Consider the following 23952-nt stretch of genomic DNA (forward strand, 5'->3'; position numbering starts at 1 on the left):
TGACCTTTGAAAACAGTCATTCATTTATTATTCCTCATATTTTTTTTCTTTGGCGTCGTTTTTTACCGCACAATGGAAAACATGAAATATTGGTATATTTACGAGCATGATTTCGTGGCATCTGTACTGCTTGAAACAGCTTGAAGGATTAATTTAGGCGCTGTTGTCGTAAAAGGAAGCATGGTACTTTTTGGTTTAAAAGTTCCTGAAATTTCGACGTTTAAAACCATCCCCGTGGCCGAACGGAGACCAAAGTGGAAAAACAAGAGTTAAAGGCTATTGTCAATCCATCACAAAATCACTTCAGTGATAACTGTAGCCTTCGTAGTTCGGGGTAAGTCATCAAACACACGTCGACTGCTGTAATACGTTTCTCAACGGGCACATTAATTAGGGGATTTTAAATGTAATCATTACTTGTGATAAAAAAGTGGTTATTATACGAAAAACGGATGCTAAATCTTAGAGACCCAGCAAAACACTAAACGAAAATTGCCTCATAAAAAGTTACTTGTGAGTGTCTGGTGGACTAGCGCTGGTGTCGTTCACTATAACTTTCTTAAATCTGGCCATAAATAATATACTGTCAGTAAATGCAAACCATGAAGGAAAAACTAGCTACTAAACAACTGAGATAATGAAAAGAACTAAATATTCGTGTATTATATGAAATTACTTTTTTTGTTCCATTTGCTGTCGAAACGCTTGGCCCTTGGAGTAGTGGTGCAAACAGCTTAATCAAAAGTATAACACCTCGCCTCATTGCCTCCACTGGTGACAGGAGGGCTGGTTCGTTTTTTGCCCAGAGGATCGGAATTGCGATTCAACGGGGAAATGCTGCTAGCATTCTTGCCACCATTCCACGCGGTCAAGATTTATACAGTAACTAGTTTTGGTTCATATTTGTATATATTTAAGCATTTAATGTTGTTAATTCTTAGGATAATAACTGAGTCTATCGCTTTAAGCCACTGCTGCTTCACGACAGCACAAGACCACACACTGCCCAACAATCAACCACTAATTTAAATGAGCGACAATTGGAATGTCTGTGACATCCACCGCACTCTCCGTGCCTTGCTCCAATTTGAACAACATCTTACAATGAAAAAAATCAACTCCGATGCAGCAGTCCAAACCTCCTTTAAAGAGTTTATGGATTCCATTTTATTTCAGTGTTGTCCATACATGGGCACAAATAAATTAAATGACCCCTTTTTATATTAATAGAAATTTCTAATTTAATTCTGTGAGAAGAGAAAATGTATGTCTCAATTAATTATCACCTAATTATATTAATTACACTCGGCCCTTTAAGTAGTGGTGCAAAAAGCTTTATTAACAGTATAAAACCCCGCCTTATTGCCTCCACTGGTAAAAGCAGGGTTCGTTTTTAGCCCAGAGGATCGGAATTCCGAATCAACAGGGAAATGCTGAGTATTCTTACCACCATTCCACACGGTCAAGATTTATACATTTAAGCTTAGTAATTCTTCATTTTTCTCTTCATTTTTCGATGTATAAGTTTAGTATTATACATCGAAAAGACCCGGATTGAAGGCAAATACAAATATTCATCTCACAAATATTTGCCTGCCGCGGGAATCGAACTCACTACACTCGTCGTCCCAATCAGTTACAATAACCGTTAAACAAACACCGCAGTCGAAAAAAATCATAAAAATAAAAGTGTGAAACTACTCAATAGATTCATAGTTCTAAAGCAACCATTCGTTGGCCAAACATTGTTTTTTGTTTTGGTTGATTAAAAACTAAATTAATTTAATTTGTTAAAATTGTTTAGTATTTTAATTAAAACATATCATTCAATGTTATTTCATATACATAGATTACCGAAAGTGTATCACTCAGTCCGATACATTTATTTCTCGATAGCTATTTTTACATTTTTCGAACACGCATTGAGACATTGCGACACGTGGCAGCGTGTTAACGTTGTCGCAGTCGAAAGTAAACCAAATTGAAATAAGACACCAAATTGAAGTGAGACGTTATTTGCTTCTACTTGTTCTGAGACAGTGAAGCGTTATCTACTGATTATCATTGTCGATCGAAGCGTGTTGCTGACTTTTATATGATATTTAATTGCCAAGCCATTATAGCTACATGAAAGAAAGATAAAAAAAATGTATTGCTTTAATTTGTTGAAAAGTCAAACTATTTACGGTGAAAAGAAAGATAGTGATAACGTTTCAGTGACGAAAAGCGTGTCAACAATTTTCTACTTTTCTGAATCCGAGGAATAAATTTTCATTGGCAGCACTGAGCCACTGACTTTTGTTAGTCCATTGACATTTGTCAGATTTTTGACAGTTTACGTGGAAGTCTGCGAGTTGCGACTGACGACTGACGACTAGTGATAGTGATCATCTGTGGTTATTCTTGTTGCTTTTTACCGTTTCGGTTTCGAGTTGTAATTTTCTGCCATAATTTCGTAATCAAAATAAAAACCCGAGCTAAGGGGGTTGAGATGTTCACTTATAATTTTGCAATAATAATATGTCGAATTGGTATTGGCGGGTTATTGCCTTGAAAGCGGCTTTTGTACTTACATGTTTTGTATCTTATATTCGGACTGATGATAATATTCAGAAGTTACCGTTTTGTAATCCTCATGCAGCTAAGGATACTGCTTTTAATGAGTAAGTTATTATAATTTATCAATATAAATATTTTATACAGCATTCATATCAAGTTTTTAATGGTAAAAACAAAATATTTATTTTTTAAATATTTTGTAAACAAATATGTTTGCTTCATTTACATAAACACGCCATACTAAAAAATGTCATAAACATTAGTTCTAGATGGTTCTAGAATTAATGCGGTTATGTACTGCTAATCCAATTAATCACGACCTTGCTTTTATATCTCGAAAGTTGAAGCCTACACAAATTTTGTATACAAAAAGTCGGTTATGTAAACAATTCACCGAGATCTTTTAGTAATATCAGCTCAAAGCCAACATTTAAATAACATTCTTAATAATATTATAGTATCCCTATTTAATATGTTTATTCGATCATTACTTTTTTATCTTAAAATCAATCATTTGTTCAGTAAGCATGAATACTCGGTGAATGTCTTTTTGACAATATGTTATACTTCTATGTTTTTGTGTTATAATAATTCATTGAAACATCTAATATTTTCAGCTTGATAATAGTCAGCACTCTGGATGGACGTCTTACGGCATTCTCCTCAGAGAATGGCATCAAAGCATGGTCTTTGGAAACTCAGCCACTGCTATCTTCTAATTTACATCATGTTGAAGTAAGTAATTTTAAATTTATACAATAACTAGCCTATTCCAATGGAAGATGGAATAGTAAAAAGAGAAACAAACCCTAGATGTATGTATTTAGGGCGATTTGGTAATAACTCAGCTGTATTAAGCACTACACACAGTTCTTGATTATATCTTTATTTATAATACTAAACACTATTGTACTTAACTATTGATATCCACATTAATTTTAATTCCAAATTGCCGATAAGTTTTCTCTCTGTTCAAAATTTCCATTTTTTTTGCAAATTCATAGTAAAATCATAGAATAATCAAGCTCTCGACGATCAACCAATGTCCAACAAACATATGTATAACAGTCAAACATGTCTGAACATGTCATTATGGTTCTAGACTTCATAATATGTTCATAAGAATTCTGTCTAGTGCCTTGTTATTTCATCATTATTGTAATACTCAAATAAGATACTGGTTTTGAATTATGTGTGTGTATATGCCTCCTGTGTGAATGTTTTTTTTTTTTAATTTATGCGTCTATATTTGAGAAAAATAGTATCTTTCATATTATAATTTCATCTGGAACTAGGCCTTAGTCTGTTTAAGGTCCTAGGATATTTAGTGTAAAAAAGACCTATATTCATTCTTCGAGTTCAATCTTGCTTAATATATAAATTTTCGATTCAGTCATTTAGGGGTGAAAGTATAACAGACTGACAGGGTAAAGTGTTACTTTATGTCACATTTTTAATATGCATTAGTATAGGTCATTGTTTAATTTTATTTAATTCATTCTAATAAGAGTAGATTCAATTAAAATTGATGTATAAATAGAGTGCATGTATAGCAAACCAGCTCTGTGCTTTTTATTAAGTACATCTGGTGTAAAATAAACTTGCGTAGGTTTTATCTAGATTACTCAGACCTTAAGTCCAAGTGCAATTAGGAAATGCACATATATCTAACTGAAGCACACTTTTCCAGAAAGTATTTGCGCTTAACCATTTGTCTTTTTTTTACCTAAATTTAATTTTGACAATATTATATAATGCGATTAAGTAGCTTGCATCTAAACATGTGAAAAATGACTATGCTGTACTTCAATAGAAGTGCAGGCACTTATACGACCGGAAATACAAGCTTCTATCTATTGTCCTGCACATGCATTTCAAACCTTGTTAAAGATTATAGTTGCTGGCATAATATGTTACACATATGTATTTTATTAAGCAGACTAAAACTATTCAATAAGTACAGTCAGAGTAAGAAAACCTTCGTCAGTTTTCAACTTCATTCCTTTATCAAATCTTAAACTCTTAGTACCTTTTGAATCTAAACATCGAAACATTGCAACGCAATATATCATTGTCAATCGGTAAAGCAGATTATCGCTCATACTGAGCACAAGAAAATAGATCTTAAGGTGACAAACCTTTTCTTATCCCAACTGTACATGGATAGTTCGACTTACTAATAGAAGTATCACAAACATTTCCCTTGAAAAATATTTGCAGAATATTTATCTGATCTGATAGATCCCTTTATAATAAAAACGTAACCTACAGATGTAATAAACAAATTATAAAAAAAATAATCTGTCACAGCTCACTTCAGGCGGCAAATGGGTTCGGCTAGTGCCATCCCTGCGTGGGACTCTGTTCAGTTTGAGTGGAGATGCCATAGAGCCTTTGCCCTTTGATGCTGAGGAACTACTGTCTTCATCGTTCAAATACTCAGATGACCTGGTGATAGCTGGTAAGTTGGATTTTAAAATTTTTAATCAATTCATTATTAAATGTTTATCTATAATTAATAATTTAGCGGTCCGCCCCGGCTTCGCATGAGTGCAATACTGGTACTAAATATACTACATAGTTTGTTTATTTACGACATCACATTAGAAACTTCTAAAATGATCAGTGTTTTTTTTTACCATATTGTTCATGTATTACATATGAAAACCAATCACTCTTATCTTTTATAAAAAACCGCATCAAAATCCGTTGCGTAGTTTTAAAGATTTAAGCATACACAGGAATATAGGGACAGAGGAAGCTAATTAACTTCTTATATTTTCATTTTATTTTATATCTGATAAAAGTTTCGTCAACGTTCAAACGACATTTTTTTTTTACAAATTTTTTTACAAAATTTTGTAAATGTCAGATTATTTAAGCTGTCATGAATTCCTTTTGCCATATGATTTGGTTTCTCGCCACAACAATAGCATTTTAGACCGGGAGATGAGGACACAAAATATTTGATCATTTCTACCAGTATGGCGGTTCTTCAGGGGTCTAATTACGTAAAGGCAAAAAGGAAATTGATGGTCGTAGCGCTCGCACCGGCGGCCCACTCGCGTGGGCGTTAATCGAACGCGTCGGAAAAATAACGAGTGTCGAACGATTTGTTCCACAAAAATGCTGACTGGTACAAATGGTCAAATATTTTGTCATTATCATCTCCCGGTCTATTTGTGTTGTTAATCACAATGTTTACCCAGTATAATTCAGTTACGTCAATATGTGTCATTTAGCAAATTATTTCATGTTGTTTATTGATAACAATTTAAGCATTGTAAACAGATTTAATGCAATTAAAATTTACACAATCAGTAATAATTATTTTTAAAATAATTATCTCAGATTTCAATATACCAATGCGTGCAAGTGCGTGAATTCGTGCGTTCTTTTTGTTTTTTATGTAAACCGTACAAAAGTTACAAGAATAGTACGAGAATAATTTATATTTGTATGTATGTATATCTATTAATGTATCTTACATATTAAATTATTATAAATACGACGTTATATTAAATATACTTAGTGTCAATTGAAATTATAATTTGAATACAAAACTAAAACTAATAATTGTTTTGTCTTAAAATTAACAATTGTGAAGTGGTGTGCGTAATTAACATTCGTCATATTTACCTTTGTATATCTTATCTATTAAATATACTCATTGATTAAATTATTATACATATTAGTCAATATATAATTGAAATGCATATATTGCAAAATATTGCATTAGTTTTTTGCTTCTTCTCTTGCCTGTTTCCCTTCAGCCTTCTAACTTCTATGATTTATTTACTTGTATCGGTAACTTTTAAAATATTAAATAATAACATTATTATAATTTGACTATATCTCGGTATTTGTTAACTTGCTGAAAACTGTGGCCCCCACTAATGTGGAGGCCCCAGGGCAGTTGCCCCGGTTGCCCTCCCCTAAATACGGCCCTGCATGTACTATATTTTACAGCAATCGAGAATAATATGATTAAAAAGAATAATTATACAGTGTCTCAACTCCCTAATAGATAAAGCAGCCTTATGATTCTTTGCACACCACGATAGTAAAGCGATTACTCACTTTTCACTGAAAAATAATCTATCACGCTTCATCCAAGTTTATTTTTATTCTTTAAGAAGGTTTAATTGTTTTTTTTTATTATACTTAAGTGCCAGATAAAAAAATCTTAGGTCTAATTACTGTATAGTACCATTGTATACATTATCTTATCTATTTTAGAACTTATCATTTAAAAATACAAACAAACCATCAAGTATCAACATGGTTTCTAATAATAACTGATAACGAAACTCGCAAAAGAAAAGATAATTTTAAAAGATTAATGTTGTTGTTAATTTCATCTGACTCACATTTAACAAATTAGGACTTTGCTTTACTTAATGAGTCGAGATGGCCCAGTGGTTAGAACGCGTGCGTCTTAACCGATGATTGCGGGTTCAAACCCAGGCAAGCACCGCTGATTCATGCGCTTAACTTGTCTTTATAATTCATCACGTGCTCAGCGGTGAAGGAAAACATCGTGAGGAAACCTGCATGTGACAAATTTCATAGAAATTCTGCCACGTATGTATTCCACCAACCCGCACTGGAACAGCGTGGAATATGTTCCAAACCTTCTCCTCAAAGGGAGAGGAGGCCTTTAGCTCAGCAGTGGGAATTTACAGGCTGTTGTTGTTGTTTTTGTTTACTAAAAAAAAAGTATTTATGGTTTTATTATTGGTTGCTGTTAGGTGCTCGAGAGACTCTATGGGTGGGTTTGGATGCGCACACCGGCACTGTTATATACGAGTGCTCCTCCAGTGGGTGCAACAGTGAACAGCAAACAGCGACCGCTGGACGAGACATCATCGTGTTGAGGCGACACTCCAACACAGTGAGAGCGCTCGACCCACGTTCCGGAACCGAGAAGTGAGTTATGAAGCTATTCTTAGGTTTATAATCACTATTTATTTGTAATAAGGTTCATTTTTCCATGTTGAATCATGTCACGTTAATATAAAGGTATATGTATTTCTAAGTCTGGGCTTAATTACTGATAACTGCGCCAATTCGACTAACGAATTGTCATCTACGGAACAAAATAAGCATAAAAATAATAAATACATTTGACTAACCTGTAGTCGAAAAGTGGCATTACGCGAGATTTAGAAATGTCGATGGCCCGCTGTGGGCCATCTTTACGCGTGTGAGGGTGGTGGGTGTGACGGTGGGAGCTAAAGAATCGTTAAGGAATAAATTTAGAGAAATCAAGATATTGACTGTTGCTTCTCAATATATATTCTGCAATGTTATGTATGTACGAAAAAATATTAATGATTTCATGAGAAAATGTGATACTCATAGCATTGGTACAAGGAACAAACACAAACTTGTTACTCCAGTTACTCGACTACATAGAGTCAGTAACTCCTTTGTGGGGCAATGTATACGGTTTTACAACAGGATCCCAGAAAGCGTTCAAAATGTCTCTGTTGCCAAATTTAAGAAAATTATTAAGGAACGCTTGTGTGCAAAAGGTTACTATACAATTAATGAGTTTATGATCGATAGCACACCTTGGGAATGAAACGATCGCCTCCTGGCTATTTCATCTCATATTAAATTGTTTAAATAATATATGAGACAAATAAAAATAAAAAAAAAAAAAACCCGCTGAGTTTCTTTCGCCGGTTCTTCTCAGGTCAGGGTGTTTTCTTTTCCGAACCGGTGTTAGTGTTTCAATTGACCATCAATAAGGAAGTGTAATGCTTCTATATTGAATAAAGTTATTTGAGTGTGAGGGTGCGCGTGCGCAGATGGAACTTCAGCGTGGCGGAGCACCATCTGGCGCTGAGCCGGCGCGAGTGCTTCGTCGCGGGCGCGGCGCGGCGCGCGCTGGCCGTGGGCGTGTCGCTGCCCGACGGCGTCGTGCTCGTGCGCGCGCCGGACTCGCGAGCGACGCTCTGGCAACACAAGGTATCCAACACTCCGCTTGGATACTTATTCAAAACTTCCTACTGACTGACGCCTATCAAATCGACGGGTCCCAAGAACAAAATCGTATCTGCGAAATTCCTACTTTACAGTGTGATGGCTTAAAGTTTTGTAAAACTATGTTTTTTTTCATATACGGTATTGTTCTACTGGTTATCTCAAAAAGTAAACACTTAATTTAAAAGAAAAACACACTACCGTGTAATTAAAAAGTGATAAAGGTTAATAATTAATAATAAAGTCGATTTTGTCTTATTTTTCCATAAGATTTTGTTCTTGGGACCCGTCGATATTATCCGGTACGGACCTTTTTAATAGGTAGATTGACATAGATGTTGTCGGCTGAAAAAATATTTAACATTCTGTACAACACCTATACATCTAGAGAACTAAGATATTATGTTCCTTGTATTTGTTAAGATGCCTTCAAAACCGAACATGGCAATTTTAAGTAGAGCTGTTCGAGGACCAATGATGTTGTAGTAAACAGATGTGTTATTAACGCGCAAAAAGTGAAGACTAGAAAACGTCCTAATTGAGACGTTTTCCTTTAGTTGTTTTACGTAGCAATACATCATAATTACGTAGTAATACGTTTTGCGTAATTAAAACATCTAGTTATCCCTTTTACTTTTAACGAAATGTAAAAATAAACTAAAATAAACGGTACACTTTTTTCTGTTCTTTAGTATGGATATAACATATCTGTTTATTAGAATATCATCGTCGAGGACAGAATAATTGATGAATGGTTAATACATACCCAAATAGGCTTGCAGGAAGCTCTACTATCGAGATCAACACGTTTCAATAACTTAATTGTTTCCAATATTATGGAATAATATAGAAAATTAATAAAACTTTTAGGAAGACCTTTTTATTCAAGGTTGATTTATTTTTTATACTCTCGTTTCGATATAATAATGTATGATTTTAATTGTAGCTCGAAGCGCCCGTGGCCGGTATGTGGAGGCTCCAGGACGGTTCGCTCGAAAATATGGATGTTTTGTGGGAAGCGGCGCGTGCTTTAGCAGATTCGAGTACGCAAAATACACCCTCATTGTATCTGGGAGTTCATAATACACAGGTGAATTATGACTTTAAAACACTGGCGGAATTAATGACTTTATTATAAAGTTACATAATATGTTAGTTGAAATAGTATGGCAGTTTTGATATTCCGGCTCGAAGGACCAACTACTAATCTACGATTTTTGTCATATTCAATGAAAGTATTTAATTGTACAATTGGTAGCAAGGTTTGAATATAATTCCGAATCATGTTGCTTCCCATCAAACCTGTGGTTGTACCATATAATAAATAAATAAATATGTGACAACATCACATACATTACTCTGAAGCTGAAGCACTTGTGTTATGGAAATTAGAAGTAACGGCGGTACCACAAACACCCAGACCCAAGACAACATAGAAAACTAATGGTAATCTACATAGACTCGGCCGGGAATCCAACCCGGGACCTCAGAGTGGCGTACCCATGAAAACCGGTATACACACCACTCGACCACGCAGGTCGTCAAAATTATGACTTTTCAAAACACTGATGGCATTCATGACTTTATTATAAAGTTACATAATACTTGAAATAGTATGGCAGTTTTGATATTCCGGCTCGAAGGACCAACTACTAATCTACGAGTTCTTGATATCAAATAGGATAAAAATTAGCTTGTTTATACTATAAAACCATTATAATATAGCTTTTTCAAATGCGATGAATCGATAAATGTAATTGTACAATTATTAGCAAGGTATGAATATAATTCCGAATCATGTTGCTTCCCATCAAACCTGTGGTTGTACCATATAATAATCATACCTATAAATATACATAAATAATTTAATTAGTAACAAAGAATTAAACAAATATAAACTATAGTTTTTTTCACTTCAGCTGTATATCCAAGAGAGTGTTTTGTACGCACAAAAAATTGAAACGTCCGTTTCAACAAAACCGGTACCGTGGAAGTTGAAACAGTCGATGCCTCTCATCGCCGACGGCAGCACCGCTGTGTCACAACCGGTTGAGGATCCAAGGACTCTCGCTGTGATCACATTGCACGGAAATTCTGGCAGGACGGGTGAGTAAGGACTTAAAAGTAATGTTATCCTACTAAATATGAAATTTCAATATGGCACCTAGCATGTGCATGTGCCTTAGTTTCTACATAGTTTAAAATTTCTGAAACTTCTAATGAATAATAATATATTACGGGTTATTTTAATTATCCTGTATATTTGTACTAATTATATAAAAATAGTAAAATATAAACATGTAATAAATATAAAAATGTAATAGTATATAATATAAAATATAAACAACAATACAATTATATAAAAATAGTAAAATATAACAATTTTAAAGGAAATTTATAGTAAGTCCGGTCAGCTGTATAAATCTGTAAATATTTTTTTCTTAAAAACTGAATATATCATGAATCAATATAATGCTGATTGCTCAATTAATAATACACTTTCAAGGAAAATTCCAGCCAAAAATATTGCAATTTTTATGTAAGTGCACAAAATTTTAGTCAATTACTTATTACAACAACAGCCTGTAAATTCCCACTGCTGGGCTAAAGGCCTCCTCTCCCTTTGAGGAGAAGTTTTGGAACATATTACACCACGCTGTTCCAATGCGGGTTGGTGGAAAATTTACTTATTGAATGTATTAAAGACAACATATTCGGTCTTATTACAAAAAACTAAATAAACCTTGGTTTAAACCTGGACTATCTAGTCCAGGTTTATCTGAAAAACCATGGTCTAAATTTGTTTGTATTACAAAACTTAGTAAAACCATAGATTTCTTAGTACTGTCATTAGAACATTCTTTAAATATCCACCACAGATTAATTTATATATCGTTCGTTCATTTTGATATCATTCTATAACAACGTTCCGTATGCTTAGAAAATAAAAGGTTTCAATGTTTTGCTAATGATTTACGAGTGATGAATGTAATTGAAACTGTTATTTTGTATAGATGTATATATAATTTCGCTTGCAGTTTTATAATTTAGCACATATTTTAATGTATCTTTATCGTTATCTTATAATATACGTGTAACGAAACGCAAGTCTCGTTCGAAAATAGTTTCGCGCGTAATTTGAAACCAAAGCAACAAAGTTCGAATTTTGCGAATATCGACTTATACTCGTACACTATTTTAAAATAATTTCGTGATGAATCAGGAAAAAAGGAAACGTTCTGAGAATTGGACTACTGAGGAAAAAGTAAGTACATAAACGTAAATTACTTCAAACTTGAAATCAGTCCTTAAATAAATGATGTACCTAATTCTAATATAAAATTTATAGGACATACTACGTGAAATGATTGGGCAGTCGTGCCACATTATTGAAAATCGTTGTACTAAAGCTTCCTCCAACAATAAAAAAACTCAAGAGTGGAGAGATATAACAAAGAGGTGTGAACTTTTTTATTACCTACCGTATCTATCCCTATTATACGTCACTTTCTCAAAAAAAATGATCAATATTGATTAAATATTTTCAGATTAAATGAACTGACGGGAAAGTGTAGGTCAGACGCTGATGTCAAATTAGCGTGGAAGAGGATGAAGCTCGCAGCTAAAGCCAACTTGTCCACTCATTGGAAAGATTTAGCTAAGACGGGGGGTGGGAATAAGCCCAAGTCGCCTTCACAGGAAGATCTGGCAACCATGAATATTGTTCCATGCGATTTTATTCTCGAATACAATAATTTTGATAGTGATGCTATGAGACCTGAGGTAATAATTATAATGTTTTTTTTATATTCAAAAAATAAAACACTATATTATATTAATAAAATATATATTTAATCATCAATACTTGTAGGTTGAGTTGAATGTTTTGGGGCAAAAAAACAATCATATGGAAGCGGGGCCAAGTACAGCTGTACCACCAATAGAATTTGAAGAAAATAATGAGGTACAAGTTGAAAAGGACCAAGGTAAATATAAAATTAATAATGTTGTCTACAAGTTGTACTATTGTAATACTTACATATACATGAGATGAATTTGAATTTTATATATAATTAAAATTCTTTTAGGTACTTCAAATAATGTAAATGTGGGAACTGCTACAAAAGAAAGGGTTTTATGTAAAAATAGTGAGCCAAAAAACAAGTAAGAAACATTTGAATATATTCATATTACTTATTACTTGCTTAATACCATTTTGTTTTATTTCTTTTAATTAATCATTTGTTAACAATATGTTTGTATTTCAACTATTTACCTTGACATTTAACTAAGTAATAAAAATGTTAAAAATTTCACAGAAAAAATAAAATTGCAGAAGACATATTGCGCTCCAACAGAGAATTTAAAGAGAAGCAGTTGGAGATGTTAGATTTGGAGCATAAATATAAAATTGAAACTTATAATTTAAAAATTAAAAAATTAAAACTTCAAATTGAGGCACTAGAACATAGTAAGAAGTCTAGTGCTCAGTAATTATTAATTGTAAGTGAATTTTAAACAAAGAAAAATCTTTTATAATATATCATTTTGTCATTATATTTATGATTAAATGTAATATTGATTTTCAGGTTCTGCTGAGCAGTTAAAAGTGTTATTTATATAAAAATAAGTTAGAAAAGAGAATTTTATAACAAATTTTTAAAGATTTAATATATATATTTATTAATAAATAATTTAAATTAAAAATGTCTTTCTATGAATTGCCGTCTCCTTATATTTCCACGTAAATTGTTTTCAATTGGTTGAACTAACGGTTCAGAGGTTTGTGAGTTAAATTGCTGGCTGTTTGGCTCAGTATTAAACACATCTTTCTTCATATCCAGAGCAATATTATGCAATACAGCACAGGCCACAACAGTTTTTCTGGCAGTTTCAATATTGCAATATTGCCCTCTTAATAAACACCGGAATCTCTGCTTCCATAGACCAAAACACCTTTCTATAACATTTCTTGTTCTAGTGTAAGCACTGTTGTATCGTTCCTCTTGAGGTGTTGTAGGGTTCAGTACAGGAGTAAACAAATATGGTGTACACGCATAGCCACTGTCTCCTAACAATAAGCCTGAGAATGCACCAGCCTCAAATCGCTGCTTCAAACGACTTTCCCTAAATATCCTGGAGTCATGAACACTACCACGCCACCTGGTAACAATGTCCATGATTTTACAGTCTGCATCACAGACTACCTGAAACAATAGTTAAACATTGTAGTGCCTATTACTAATATCAATAAGCAACAATATATTTCATATAGATTCAAAGAAAAAACTTATAAATTAATAACTGCCTGCCTAATTAAATGATAACAATATTAATGTTGTTTTAATGTATAGTAATATCAATACCTGGATATTCAGGGATGGAAATCCTTTGCGGTTAATATATAGATGACCACCATCTACATTTAACTTTTTAATCCTAATGTGAGTACAGTCAATTGCACCAATTACTGTAGGGAAGTTGGCTATTCTACGAAATTTTCGCATTGCTTCTTCTTGTTCTGATAATGTAGCAGGCATTTTTATAAATCTGTGTGATATTTGAGCAATGGCGTCTGCAACTTTTTTACACGTTTGACTTATAAAAGGTTGTGAGAGTCCATGTAAATCGGCTGTGTCATCCTGGATCTATAAAAAATAAATATAATAGCGTATATTAGTATGAAACTTAGGGCATAATTTAGATTTAATTAAAGATTTTTATCTACTTACTTCATGTCGAGCCCAGCTTCGTAATGCGCAAACGACTTGTATTTCGGGAGACACTGAGCATCCTCTAGGATCTTTGGTTAAATTTTCCCTTATTAAATCACTTATTTTCATTGCGTAACGTTTATTAAACCTATACTTTTGCTTGAAATCTTCATCGGATAGCTCAATGAAAGGATTTATTCGCAGACGATTTCTGTTATTTACGCGTGGTGTTTGTAACAACTCGATGACTTCCATGTCCTCGATATCCATTAAATCAATCATGTCCATGTCCATTTTTATACGTTAAAACAGTATAACACAACAAAAAGAAAATAAAATTATCAAGTGATTGTCACTTTTAAACTTATAACAGAAACTTTGACAGATACGCTTTAAACCATCGTAAAACTAGAGTCGCTGAGGTTTAACGTTAGTCCACAGTATAATCTATGGTTTATCGCTAAACCCTTTTTTATAATAAAGTTTTTGCTAAACCGTAGTTTAAACCAGAGTTTTTAGTTAAACCACTTTTTGTAATGAGACCGATTATGTTTACAGATAACCACGGCTTCTTCCTCTACCTCCAGGAGACGTGCGATCAAGCGGTCCAAGTGACCGAAGACTCCATCGAGGGTCCGGAGATAGTTCTGCCCAACAACAGTGACGACCAACCCAACCATCATCACGTGCATGTCCACGTATATTCTCTATGGTTCTGGTGGAAGGAGGTCCTATTGATAGCGATAAGTTCCGCCCTACTTATGAATCTGATGATCTGGCCGAGATTCTTCGCCCCCAAACTCCGACCCCCGACCCCATTGCCGATGAATCAGGAATATATCGTCGTGGAACGTCACTACGAGAGACCGCCGTCGAATAATAATACTGAGTATTCGGGGAGATATGAAAACGACTTCACACCTCTACAGTGTCTCGGTAAAGGCGGCTTTGGTGTCGTTTTCGAGGCAAGGAACAACATAGATCACTGTTCGTACGCTGTCAAGAGAATCACTTTGCCGAAACGGTATGTTTCTTTATGAAATTATTGATTTCAATTTGATTACGGATAAGTAAGTTAAAAAAAGGATTTTAACATAATTTGATTTCACTCATAAAGAAATTATTCTTTCTCATAGTAACTAGTAGTAATTCTTTAATATGTACATTAAAATTTTGTGTATGTATGTATGTATATAATAGGCTATGCGAAAAATAAATTGTGAATTATTGTAATCAGTGTATATTATGAGTTTAAAAATGGTTATTTACTAACGAAAGTTGAAAATAATACTTAATTTATTCAAAAATCCACAAACAAAAATGCATTTTTTCAAACGTATGTCACGTGACACAAAACGCTCCTGATTGGCCGGGCTTATGATGAAGTCACTTTCTTGTACACTTTGCTTTTCTATTATATGTACCACAGATTAAAATACAGGAAAGTGACGTCACCGACCCCACTGCAGCGCCATATTATCCAAGTAGCGTTTTTGCGCGCTATTTAAATATGGAATTTTTAATATGATTTTCTTCGGCAAATATGTACTAGAAATGAAAAACACAACTTTTACTGGGTTCCTTAACTTCTACTAAATAATATAAAATGGATTTTAAAAACCAGTCAAATAGCCTATTAGTCAAATCAAATAAAAAAATCAAAATATATTTATTGTTCTCATATCAAGTACATATCTCACAGTATTTTAGTTCAGCTTTAAATTTAATGCTTCAATCAATAAAAAAGTTTAAATTTAATGCCAAAATAAATAGTATACAAATAAAAAGTACCATTATTGTTTGCCTGCTTTGCCTGGCAGCGTAACGCGTTACGTAACGAAGCGGTTTGTCTTCTCATACGAGTCACGTTGCATACGAGATGCTAACCATGCGTAACGTTACGTAACGAAGCGGTTTGTCTTCCCATACGAGTAACGTTGCATACGAGACGCTAACCATGCGTAACGCGTTACGTAACGAAGCGGTTTGTCTTCTTTGTCGTGTGCTAACCATTGCTAACTCCCGCAGCGCGTCTCGGCGCGAGCGCGTGCTGCGCGAGGTGCGCGCGCTGGCCAAGCTGGAGCACGAGCACATCGTGCGCTACTTCAACGCCTGGCTCGAGGAGCCGCCCGCGCGCTGGCAGGAGCAGCGCGACGCGCACTGGCTCAGGTGAGCACACCCCCCCCCCCCGCCTCACGCCCCGCCCCCCGCCCCGCCTCACGCCATGCGCCGACGGCTCGCAGCTGATACTTATCTGTGGTTTTCATTGTCGGGACAAAATGGCGGGCCCCCCGCCCGCCCCGCCCGCCTCACGCCATGGGTTATGACGTCAACACAACTGTTATTTAATTAAAATTAGAAGTGAATACAATGAGCAAAGTATATAAATTAAGAATTTTAGTATATAACATACCAGAGCTATAAGAAAATTTAATGGAATAGCCAAATATTAAGTTTGTTAATCTCTTAATACCTTCTTCGATTGGGATAAACTATAAATCATGATATCATGCATTATATTGAAAAATGTACCAGTAGTTTTGTTTATAGTCTTACTTCAGTGTGCCACCAACTAAACTACATTACAGTGGGATAATTACTATTGTATCAATAATAAAAATACTTACTTAGACTGCATGCACAGAACAACAACAACAGCCTGTAAATTCCCACTGCTGGGCTAAAGACCTCCTCTCCCTTTGAGGAGAAGTTTTGGAACATATTCCACCACGATGTTGCAATGCGGGTTGGTGGAATGCACATGTGGCAGAATTTCTATGAAATTTGTCACATGCAGGTTTCCTCACGATGTTTTCCTTCGCCGCTGAGCACGAGAAGAATTATAAAAACAAATTAAGCACATGAAACAGCTGCGCTTGCCAGGGTTTGGACCAGCAATCATCGGTTAAGATGCACGCGTTCTAACCACTGGGCCATCTCGACTCTTCTAAAGATGCATAGAAGCCGTTAGTGATATTGTTACTATCTTGTTAATAGTTATGTTTCGTGTTTCAGAGAACTAGGTGGTATATCGGTAGCGATGTCCGAGGACTATACGTCACCCACGCCGGCGTCCCCCGCTCCAGAGAAGTCCCCCACAAAGGGTGACAGTGTGATGTTGAACTTGCACAAGTCCATCGACGAATGTGTTGACGCCCTCGACTACGAGAAAAAGCTTTCCGAACCTAGGAGACATAGGTATTTTTTTTATTTACTTGCAGAAGCATACTACTCGCGTTATGTAACATTTGATAACAAAAATTGATGTTTGCTTAGCATTACCCATATGGAAAAGATGTATTTTATTTTTCTAAAGTATATTTCGATCACTCTAAATATGTTGTCTCAAGAAAATAAATATAAAAAGACGTTTAGTAGCAAATAATTTCATTATATTCTAAATGACATAGCAAAATTCTATTTACAATTAATTGTCGTCTTAAAGTCTTATCAGTACAAAAATGTATAAAGTTTAAGATTAACTATAAAACTATATTTCTGAACAACCATTTGTTTTTTTTTATTTTAACAAATATATTTGTAGGTTTCTTAAGTGAAATATTTAAATATGGAAAATGTATATATAAATACAACCGTATTTTAATGAACATTATTTTTTTCAGATCGTTGAGTTGCAACGATTCATTCAGCATCATCTTCGACGAAAACGCCTCCAAAGACCCCCACTCGACCACCGAGACCCCTAAGCTCAGTGACGTCACACCAAGCACCCTCTCCAAACATAATGGCAGCGGGGACAACGATGACTCGTTTATTGTATTCGCGAATACCGGGGACCCCTCCAGTGGACTCTCAGAGGCTAGGAAAGAAGTGTCTAACAAGATTCTAGAGAAAATTAAAGAGTGCGATACGTTTCAAGATAGCCAAAGTTATAATAAGAAAAAAAAGGTAAGTTTGTTAAAACATACTTTAGTAACTATATAAATATATACCCAATTTAAAAATACTTAAAAGTGAGTGAGTGAGTGAGACATATATTCAATAATTTCGGATAGTTCTGATGCATTAAAAAAAATGAATAAATTTGTTTTTAAACAGAATTAATTTTAAATTTCATTACTGTCATTTATTTGTTTGAGAAGGATTTATAATTAAGAATTTATTTCTTTACTTTTCAACTCTAATAAATAATTTAGATTGGTCGAAGTAGTTTACTTAAATTTTAATATGAATAATAATACTATAGTATTTATTTATCTTCTTCACTGTCAAACAAGCTGAGATGGCCCAGTGGTTAGAACGCGTGCATCTTAACCGATGATTGCGGGTTCAAACCCAGGCGAGCACCGCTGATTCATGTGCTTAATTTGTCTTTATAATTCATCTCGTGCTCAGCGGTGAAGGAAAACATCGTGAGGAAACCTGCATGTGACAAATTTCATAGAAATTCTGCCACATGTGTATTCCACCAACCCGCATTGGAACAGCGTGGTGGAATATGTTCCAAACCTTCTCCTCAAAGGGAGAGGAGGCCCTTAGCCCAGCAGTGGGAATTTACAGGCTGTTACTTTTACTTTTACTTTACTTCACTGTCATACTAGGCATTTAAAATTTGTATAACTCTGAAATAAATCTCAATTCCAGAAGGGTCACACCCGACACTGGTCGTTGGACATGTGCGTCCGGTCGCCGGACGAGGGCGCGTCGGGCTCCAAGATGTACCTCTACATACAGATGCAGCTGTGCCGCAGGGACAGCCTTCACGACTGGTTGAGGAACAATCGTACCTGGGAGTCTAGGAGAGACCAGGTATAACTTTATATAATATGTTTAGACTGCATTGTAATGTAGTTTTAAAAAGTAATACGAAAAAATAATACTTTATTCAATGCAATGGCAGCAATGATGTTGTAGTAAACAGATATGTTATTAACGCGCAAAAAGTGAAGACTAGAAAACGTCCTAATTGGGACGTTTACCTGTAATCGTTTTACGTAGTAAAAACGTTTTGCGTAATTAAAACATCTAGTTATCCCTTTTACTTATTGTTTTTATCAAGCTATCCCTTTTACTTATTGTTTTTATCAAGCTATCCTTTTTACTTGTAACGAAATGTAAAATAAACGGTCCCCGGCGCGCCACACTTTTTTCTGTTGTTTAGTATGGATATAACATATCTGTTTATTAGAATATCATTGAATGGCAGTATTATTTTGAATAGTGATTTTTAATTCTATTTTTTGTATAACTACTATACAGTATTCATAAATGTACATAGAAAATGATGCATATTTTTTATAAAATAATTTATTGGATGGGCATCGATCTCTAATGCCCATACACATTGATGCCGTAAGAAATATTAACCATTCTTGACATCGCTTGTGTGTCGCCAACCCTAGGAACTAAGATGTTGTCCCTTGTGCTTGTAGTAACACTAGCTTACTCACCCTTAAATTAGAACACGAAAATACTAAATAGAATAGATTATGCAGTGAGCAGGTACCTGATTAGTGGTAACCAGATACCGCCTACCTAAACCCTACCATCAAAACAATTAGCGAAAAAATATACCTAAATATCTTGAAAACGTTTTGGCCAGATATGTGCCATTAGACTACTCTTAATCAGAGTTAGGTATATAGATATAGACCAATAAATTGTAATGACGGTGTAACCTCAGATTTTATCTCTTTGCAGGTGAAGACGCTGTTTAGTCAAATAGTATCCGCGGTGGAGTATGTACACCTCGCAGGACTCATACATCGTGACCTGAAACCCAGCAATATATTCTTCGCGCCGGACGGGAAGGTGAAAGTTGGGGACTTCGGTCTCGTCACCGCAATGACGGATAACTCTCAAGACGGACCCGCTGAGGAGCTTGACGTACACGCCAGGCATACGCACAGAGTTGGTCAGTATCTCGTGACTTTTTGAGTTTCATGCCAAATTCATACAACATATACAATTTCTTGGTGGTAGGGCTTTGTGCAAGCCCGTCTGGGTAGGTACCACCCACTCATCAGTTATTCTACCGCCAAATAACAGTACTCAGTATTGTTGTGTTCCGGTCTGAAGGGTGAGTGAGCCGGTGTAACTACAGGCACAAGGGACATAACATCTTAGTTCCCAAGGTTGGTGGCACATTGACGATGGAAGGAATAGTTAATATTTCTTACAGCTTCATTGTCTATGGGTGATTGTGACCACATACCATCAGGTGGCACATACGCTCGTCCGCCAACCTATAACATAAAAAGAAAATAACAGTATAAAGAACAGACTCTTAGAATTTAAAGGTGTAGGATTTTGTTAAGTTGTGCCACTTAATTCCTGCCAAATCAATGTCATAGAAATACACTTACCAGCTCTCATTCTATTAAGCTTGGGTAGAATGTCATGAAGTCTATAGATTCCCGTCTATAGGGAGACAGAGTGTAAATAAATTTTATTGACATAAAAAAATAGTAATATATATATTAAGTATAATTCAAGAAAAAAAAGAATAGTATATAACTTTTGTCACGATGACTGTTTCGTCACTCTTGTCGAGTCCATGAAATATGTATGGAGGTGCGCGCACGTTACGACGTGACAATTGGGTGACATTTGTGTCTGCATCTGTACATATTCACGGACTTGACAAGAGTGACGAAACAGTCACCGTGACAAAAGTTACCAGTGCGCGCTAGTTGTTATTGTATGAAAATATTTTTATATTTCTTGTTTCTTTCCTCAGGGACACATTTGTACATGTCTCCGGAACAATTACTCGGTCGCCCATACAGCTACAAGGTTGATATCTACTCACTAGGACTGGTTCTTTTTGAGTTGTTACATCCATTTGGTACAGAGTCGGAGAGGGTGGCTTGTCTCATGCGAGTAAGAAATGGACACTACCCACACAACTTCCAGCAGAATTATCCTAATGAGGTACCGATTTTTAATATTATCAATATATTTTTAGAAGACAATAATTCTAATTTATTTTTTAAAAAGGCAAATTCTTGACTTCATTTTATAAACAATTTAACAAATTACAAAATATTTTTTAACTTAATTTAATCAAACAATCGACCGTTAATTTGAATGTTAAAAATGATAACACTCTTTCATTAAACGACGTCTATACGTTACGACGATTAGGCAACTTTTTTTATACTTGCTGTTGTATGACGTCACGGCAACGTATTCAAATTATTGAGATATGCTGATAATATATTAATAAGAAGACTAGTAATGGTTACTTGTACGCATTAGTTATCAGTGTAATAAATTGTAAAAGATGAGTCGATATGGCCCAATGGTTAGAACGCGTGCATCTTAAACCGATGATTGCGGGTTCAAACCCAGGCAAGCACCACTGATTCATGTGCTTAATTTGTCTTTATAATTCATCTCGTGCTCAGCGGTGAAGGAAAACATCGTGAGGAAACCTGCATGTGACAAATTTCATAGAAATTCTGCCACATGTGAATTCCACCAACCGGCATTGGAACAGCGTGGTGGAATATGTTCCAAATGTTGACGACCTCCGTGGTCGAGTGGTGTGTACACCGGTTTTCATGGGTACGCCGCCCTTTAATTACCATAAGTTTTCTATATTGACTTTGGGTCTGGGTGTTTGTGGTACCTTCGTTACTTCTGATTTTCCATAACACAAGTGCTTTAGCTACTTACATTGGGGTCAGAGTAATGTATGTGATGTCTCATATTTATTTATTTTATTTAAACCTTCTCTTCAAAGGGAGAGGAGGCCTTTAGCCCAGCAGTGGAAATTTACAGGCTGTTGTTGTTGTTTGTTGTTGTAATAAATTAAAACAAATTCCAGACGGAGGTACTGAAGCTGATGTTATCTGATGAGCCAAAGGAGCGTCCCACCGCCAGCGGAGTGCGAGCCCGCGCGCCTCTCTACCAGAACACCGACCAACAATGGCACTTCACACTGCCCACACTCATCTCCTGCTGACTTCGGAACTATGACGTATCTATAGTGATCTCCAATACAAAACAACCACAGATTATACAGACAGTAGGGACCTGTGACGTATCTATAGTGATCTCCAATACAAAACAACCACAGATTATACAGACAGTAAGGACCTGTGACGTATCTATAGTGATCTCCAATACAAAACTACAGATTATACAGACAATACAGATTATATAAAATTTATATATTGTATTTGGTTTTTGACCAAAATCATACATTTTTTTAATTTTGTTCGACATTTAGAGTTGCTCATATTGCATGAGGTAGCTCAGCGAGTTAGGTTAAATTCCGAATGTAATATGTAAATGGTTAATTAAAGTGTACAATTTAAAAAAGACATTAAAATAATCTCAGTTTATGGAAAATTTTTAATCAATATGATAAAAATTCCTGAACATAAATGTTTGAACTGCTTTATGACTTTTTGTTGAATATGAATTAACACGTGTTTCTATAAAGGTTGATTTTCATGTCCTAATCATGAAAAAGTGAAATTTATTAATCTCTATTATAAATATATATTTTTACTAAAAGTAATCAAATGTTAAGTCAAACTACAAATTTAAAAAAAAAATCCAGTTCCCTGTTAATATTTTTATCCAAAGTACTATTAATAATCAAAATTATTATATATATATTTATTTATTATTATAATTATTATATAAATATGTATATTAAAAAAATATTAACTCTGTTTCTATAAAAACCTAAAACATATATAAAATCAATCTTATAAAATCATAATATAAAATCAAGGGTTACTTACGACTCAGAAAATATATTTCTCAAACCAAAAAGTCTACACTCATCACATGATAGGTACTTTAATGATTTAAACATTTTTTATTATAGTTTTTCTTATAGCCTTTTTTACCCATTCCATATGCAATATTTTTATGTTACACATGCATTTATGAAAAATATGCACTATATAGTTATATAAATACAATATTATATTTGGAACCAAAAATGATTTTAAAAAACAGCTCAATGTTAGAAAGGTATATATATAATAATATTTAAAATATAACATAAATTTCCGGGAAACCCAATGATAAAGAAATGATAGTTAACAAAGAAATAAACCAGTTAATTGTTACTTTAGTTTATATTCCTACATATTGTAATAGTTATTTAAAACTTACTTAATTTAAAGTATGGTAGAGTCTTGCAGCGAAGTCAGATAAAACATTGCTAGCACAACTAAAGGCAAAAAGAAAGTTAAGGCATATCTGAATCAAATATGTATAAGCTTACCAAATTATATTTCGTTAATTTGTCTGGATTAAAAGGAAATGTGAGCCATTAATATTTAGATTAGTGAGACTCTATGTATACTAAAAGCATTTTATATGTATGAGCTATGTTGAACTCATTGACAGTCAAATAGTTTTAAGTGATATTAAATAATGTAATGATAAAAAGCCAGTGATATTAATAAGATGTTTTTTTTGAGGCTTTCTCATTGCCTTATTTGATTGTTGAAGCAATAATATTAAGTATTAATTATGGAAAAGACTGGAATTGGTGTTGGAAGGGTTTTGTATTTTTATTAAAATAAATAATATTATAAATAACTTAAGGAATCATTGAATTGAAAACTATTTTCATTGAATGAACGTAAAAATTTATTTGAATAATTTATTGTCTTGAACGAGTTTCATATGATCTTAATATTTCATTTTCATGAGAAAAATTATTCATACATAAGTAATAATTATAAATAACTCAAAA

The 23952-nt window shown here is 34.3% G+C and overlaps 3 protein-coding genes across 5 annotated transcripts; 2 read left to right on the plus strand and 1 right to left on the minus strand.

The window, feature by feature from the left end:
• The first annotated feature begins 2324 nt into the window (after positions 1-2324).
• On the plus strand, positions 2325-22345 carry LOC124538747 (eukaryotic translation initiation factor 2-alpha kinase-like). Of its 2 annotated transcripts, XM_047115927.1 has the most exons (15): positions 2326-2663; positions 3177-3294; positions 4870-5020; positions 7311-7488; positions 8376-8535; positions 9497-9640; positions 10470-10656; positions 14823-15288; positions 16293-16433; positions 17280-17462; positions 17888-18173; positions 18870-19034; positions 19926-20139; positions 20965-21158; positions 22057-22345. In XM_047115927.1, exons 1-15 carry the CDS (start codon positions 2521-2523, stop codon positions 22192-22194), a joined length of 2868 nt encoding a protein of 955 aa, XP_046971883.1. In that variant the 5' UTR covers positions 2326-2520; the 3' UTR covers positions 22195-22345. The 2 variants fall into 2 exon arrangements, with proteins under 2 accessions (XP_046971884.1, XP_046971883.1); XM_047115928.1 differs by lacking the exons at positions 20965-21158; positions 22057-22345 and having other exon boundaries at positions 2325-2663; positions 17888-18172; positions 18868-19034.
• LOC124538748 lies at positions 11259-13195 on the plus strand. Of its 2 annotated transcripts, none has more exons than XM_047115930.1 (7): positions 11259-11815; positions 11900-12009; positions 12099-12333; positions 12422-12536; positions 12639-12714; positions 12870-13053; positions 13140-13195. In XM_047115930.1, the coding sequence occupies exons 1-6, from the start codon at positions 11765-11767 to the stop codon at positions 13042-13044; spliced, it is 762 nt and encodes a 253-aa protein (XP_046971886.1). In that variant the 5' UTR covers positions 11259-11764; the 3' UTR covers positions 13045-13053; positions 13140-13195. The 2 variants fall into 2 exon arrangements, with proteins under 2 accessions (XP_046971886.1, XP_046971885.1); XM_047115929.1 differs by having other exon boundaries at positions 12870-13021.
• Positions 13826-14749, minus strand: LOC124538749 (putative nuclease HARBI1). Its single transcript, XM_047115931.1, has 2 exons — positions 14283-14749; positions 13826-14198 (listed from the first exon to the last, which is right to left on the minus strand). Exons 1-2 carry the CDS (start codon positions 14556-14558, stop codon positions 13863-13865), a joined length of 612 nt encoding a protein of 203 aa, XP_046971887.1. The 5' UTR covers positions 14559-14749; the 3' UTR covers positions 13826-13862.
• Positions 22346-23952: the final 1607 nt, after the last annotated feature.

This window comes from Vanessa cardui, chromosome 21 (genome assembly GCF_905220365.1).
Source record: "Vanessa cardui chromosome 21, ilVanCard2.1, whole genome shotgun sequence".
In the NCBI taxonomy this organism is placed as follows: Eukaryota; Metazoa; Arthropoda; class Insecta; order Lepidoptera; family Nymphalidae; genus Vanessa; species Vanessa cardui.

Excerpts from the sequence above, each read along its gene's own strand:
- LOC124538749 (XM_047115931.1), bottom strand. The coding sequence starts at position 14,558 with ATGGACATGGACATGATTGATTTAATGGATATCGAGGACATGGAAGTC. Across the intron at positions 14,199-14,282 it reads GAAGCTGGGCTCGACATGAA|ATCCAGGATGACACAGCCGA; the intron begins GTAAGTAGATAA and ends TATTTTTTATAG.
- LOC124538747 (XM_047115927.1), top strand. The coding sequence starts at position 2,521 with ATGTCGAATTGGTATTGGCGGGTTATTGCCTTGAAAGCGGCTTTTGTA. Across the intron at positions 5,021-7,310 it reads AGATGACCTGGTGATAGCTG|GTGCTCGAGAGACTCTATGG; the intron begins GTAAGTTGGATT and ends GGTTGCTGTTAG. Across the intron at positions 19,035-19,925 it reads GGGAGTCTAGGAGAGACCAG|GTGAAGACGCTGTTTAGTCA; the intron begins GTATAACTTTAT and ends ATCTCTTTGCAG.
- LOC124538748 (XM_047115929.1), top strand. The coding sequence starts at position 11,765 with ATGAATCAGGAAAAAAGGAAACGTTCTGAGAATTGGACTACTGAGGAA. Across the intron at positions 12,010-12,098 it reads TGGAGAGATATAACAAAGAG|ATTAAATGAACTGACGGGAA; the intron begins GTGTGAACTTTT and ends AAATATTTTCAG. Across the intron at positions 13,022-13,139 it reads AATTGAGGCACTAGAACATA|GTTCTGCTGAGCAGTTAAAA; the intron begins GTAAGAAGTCTA and ends ATTGATTTTCAG.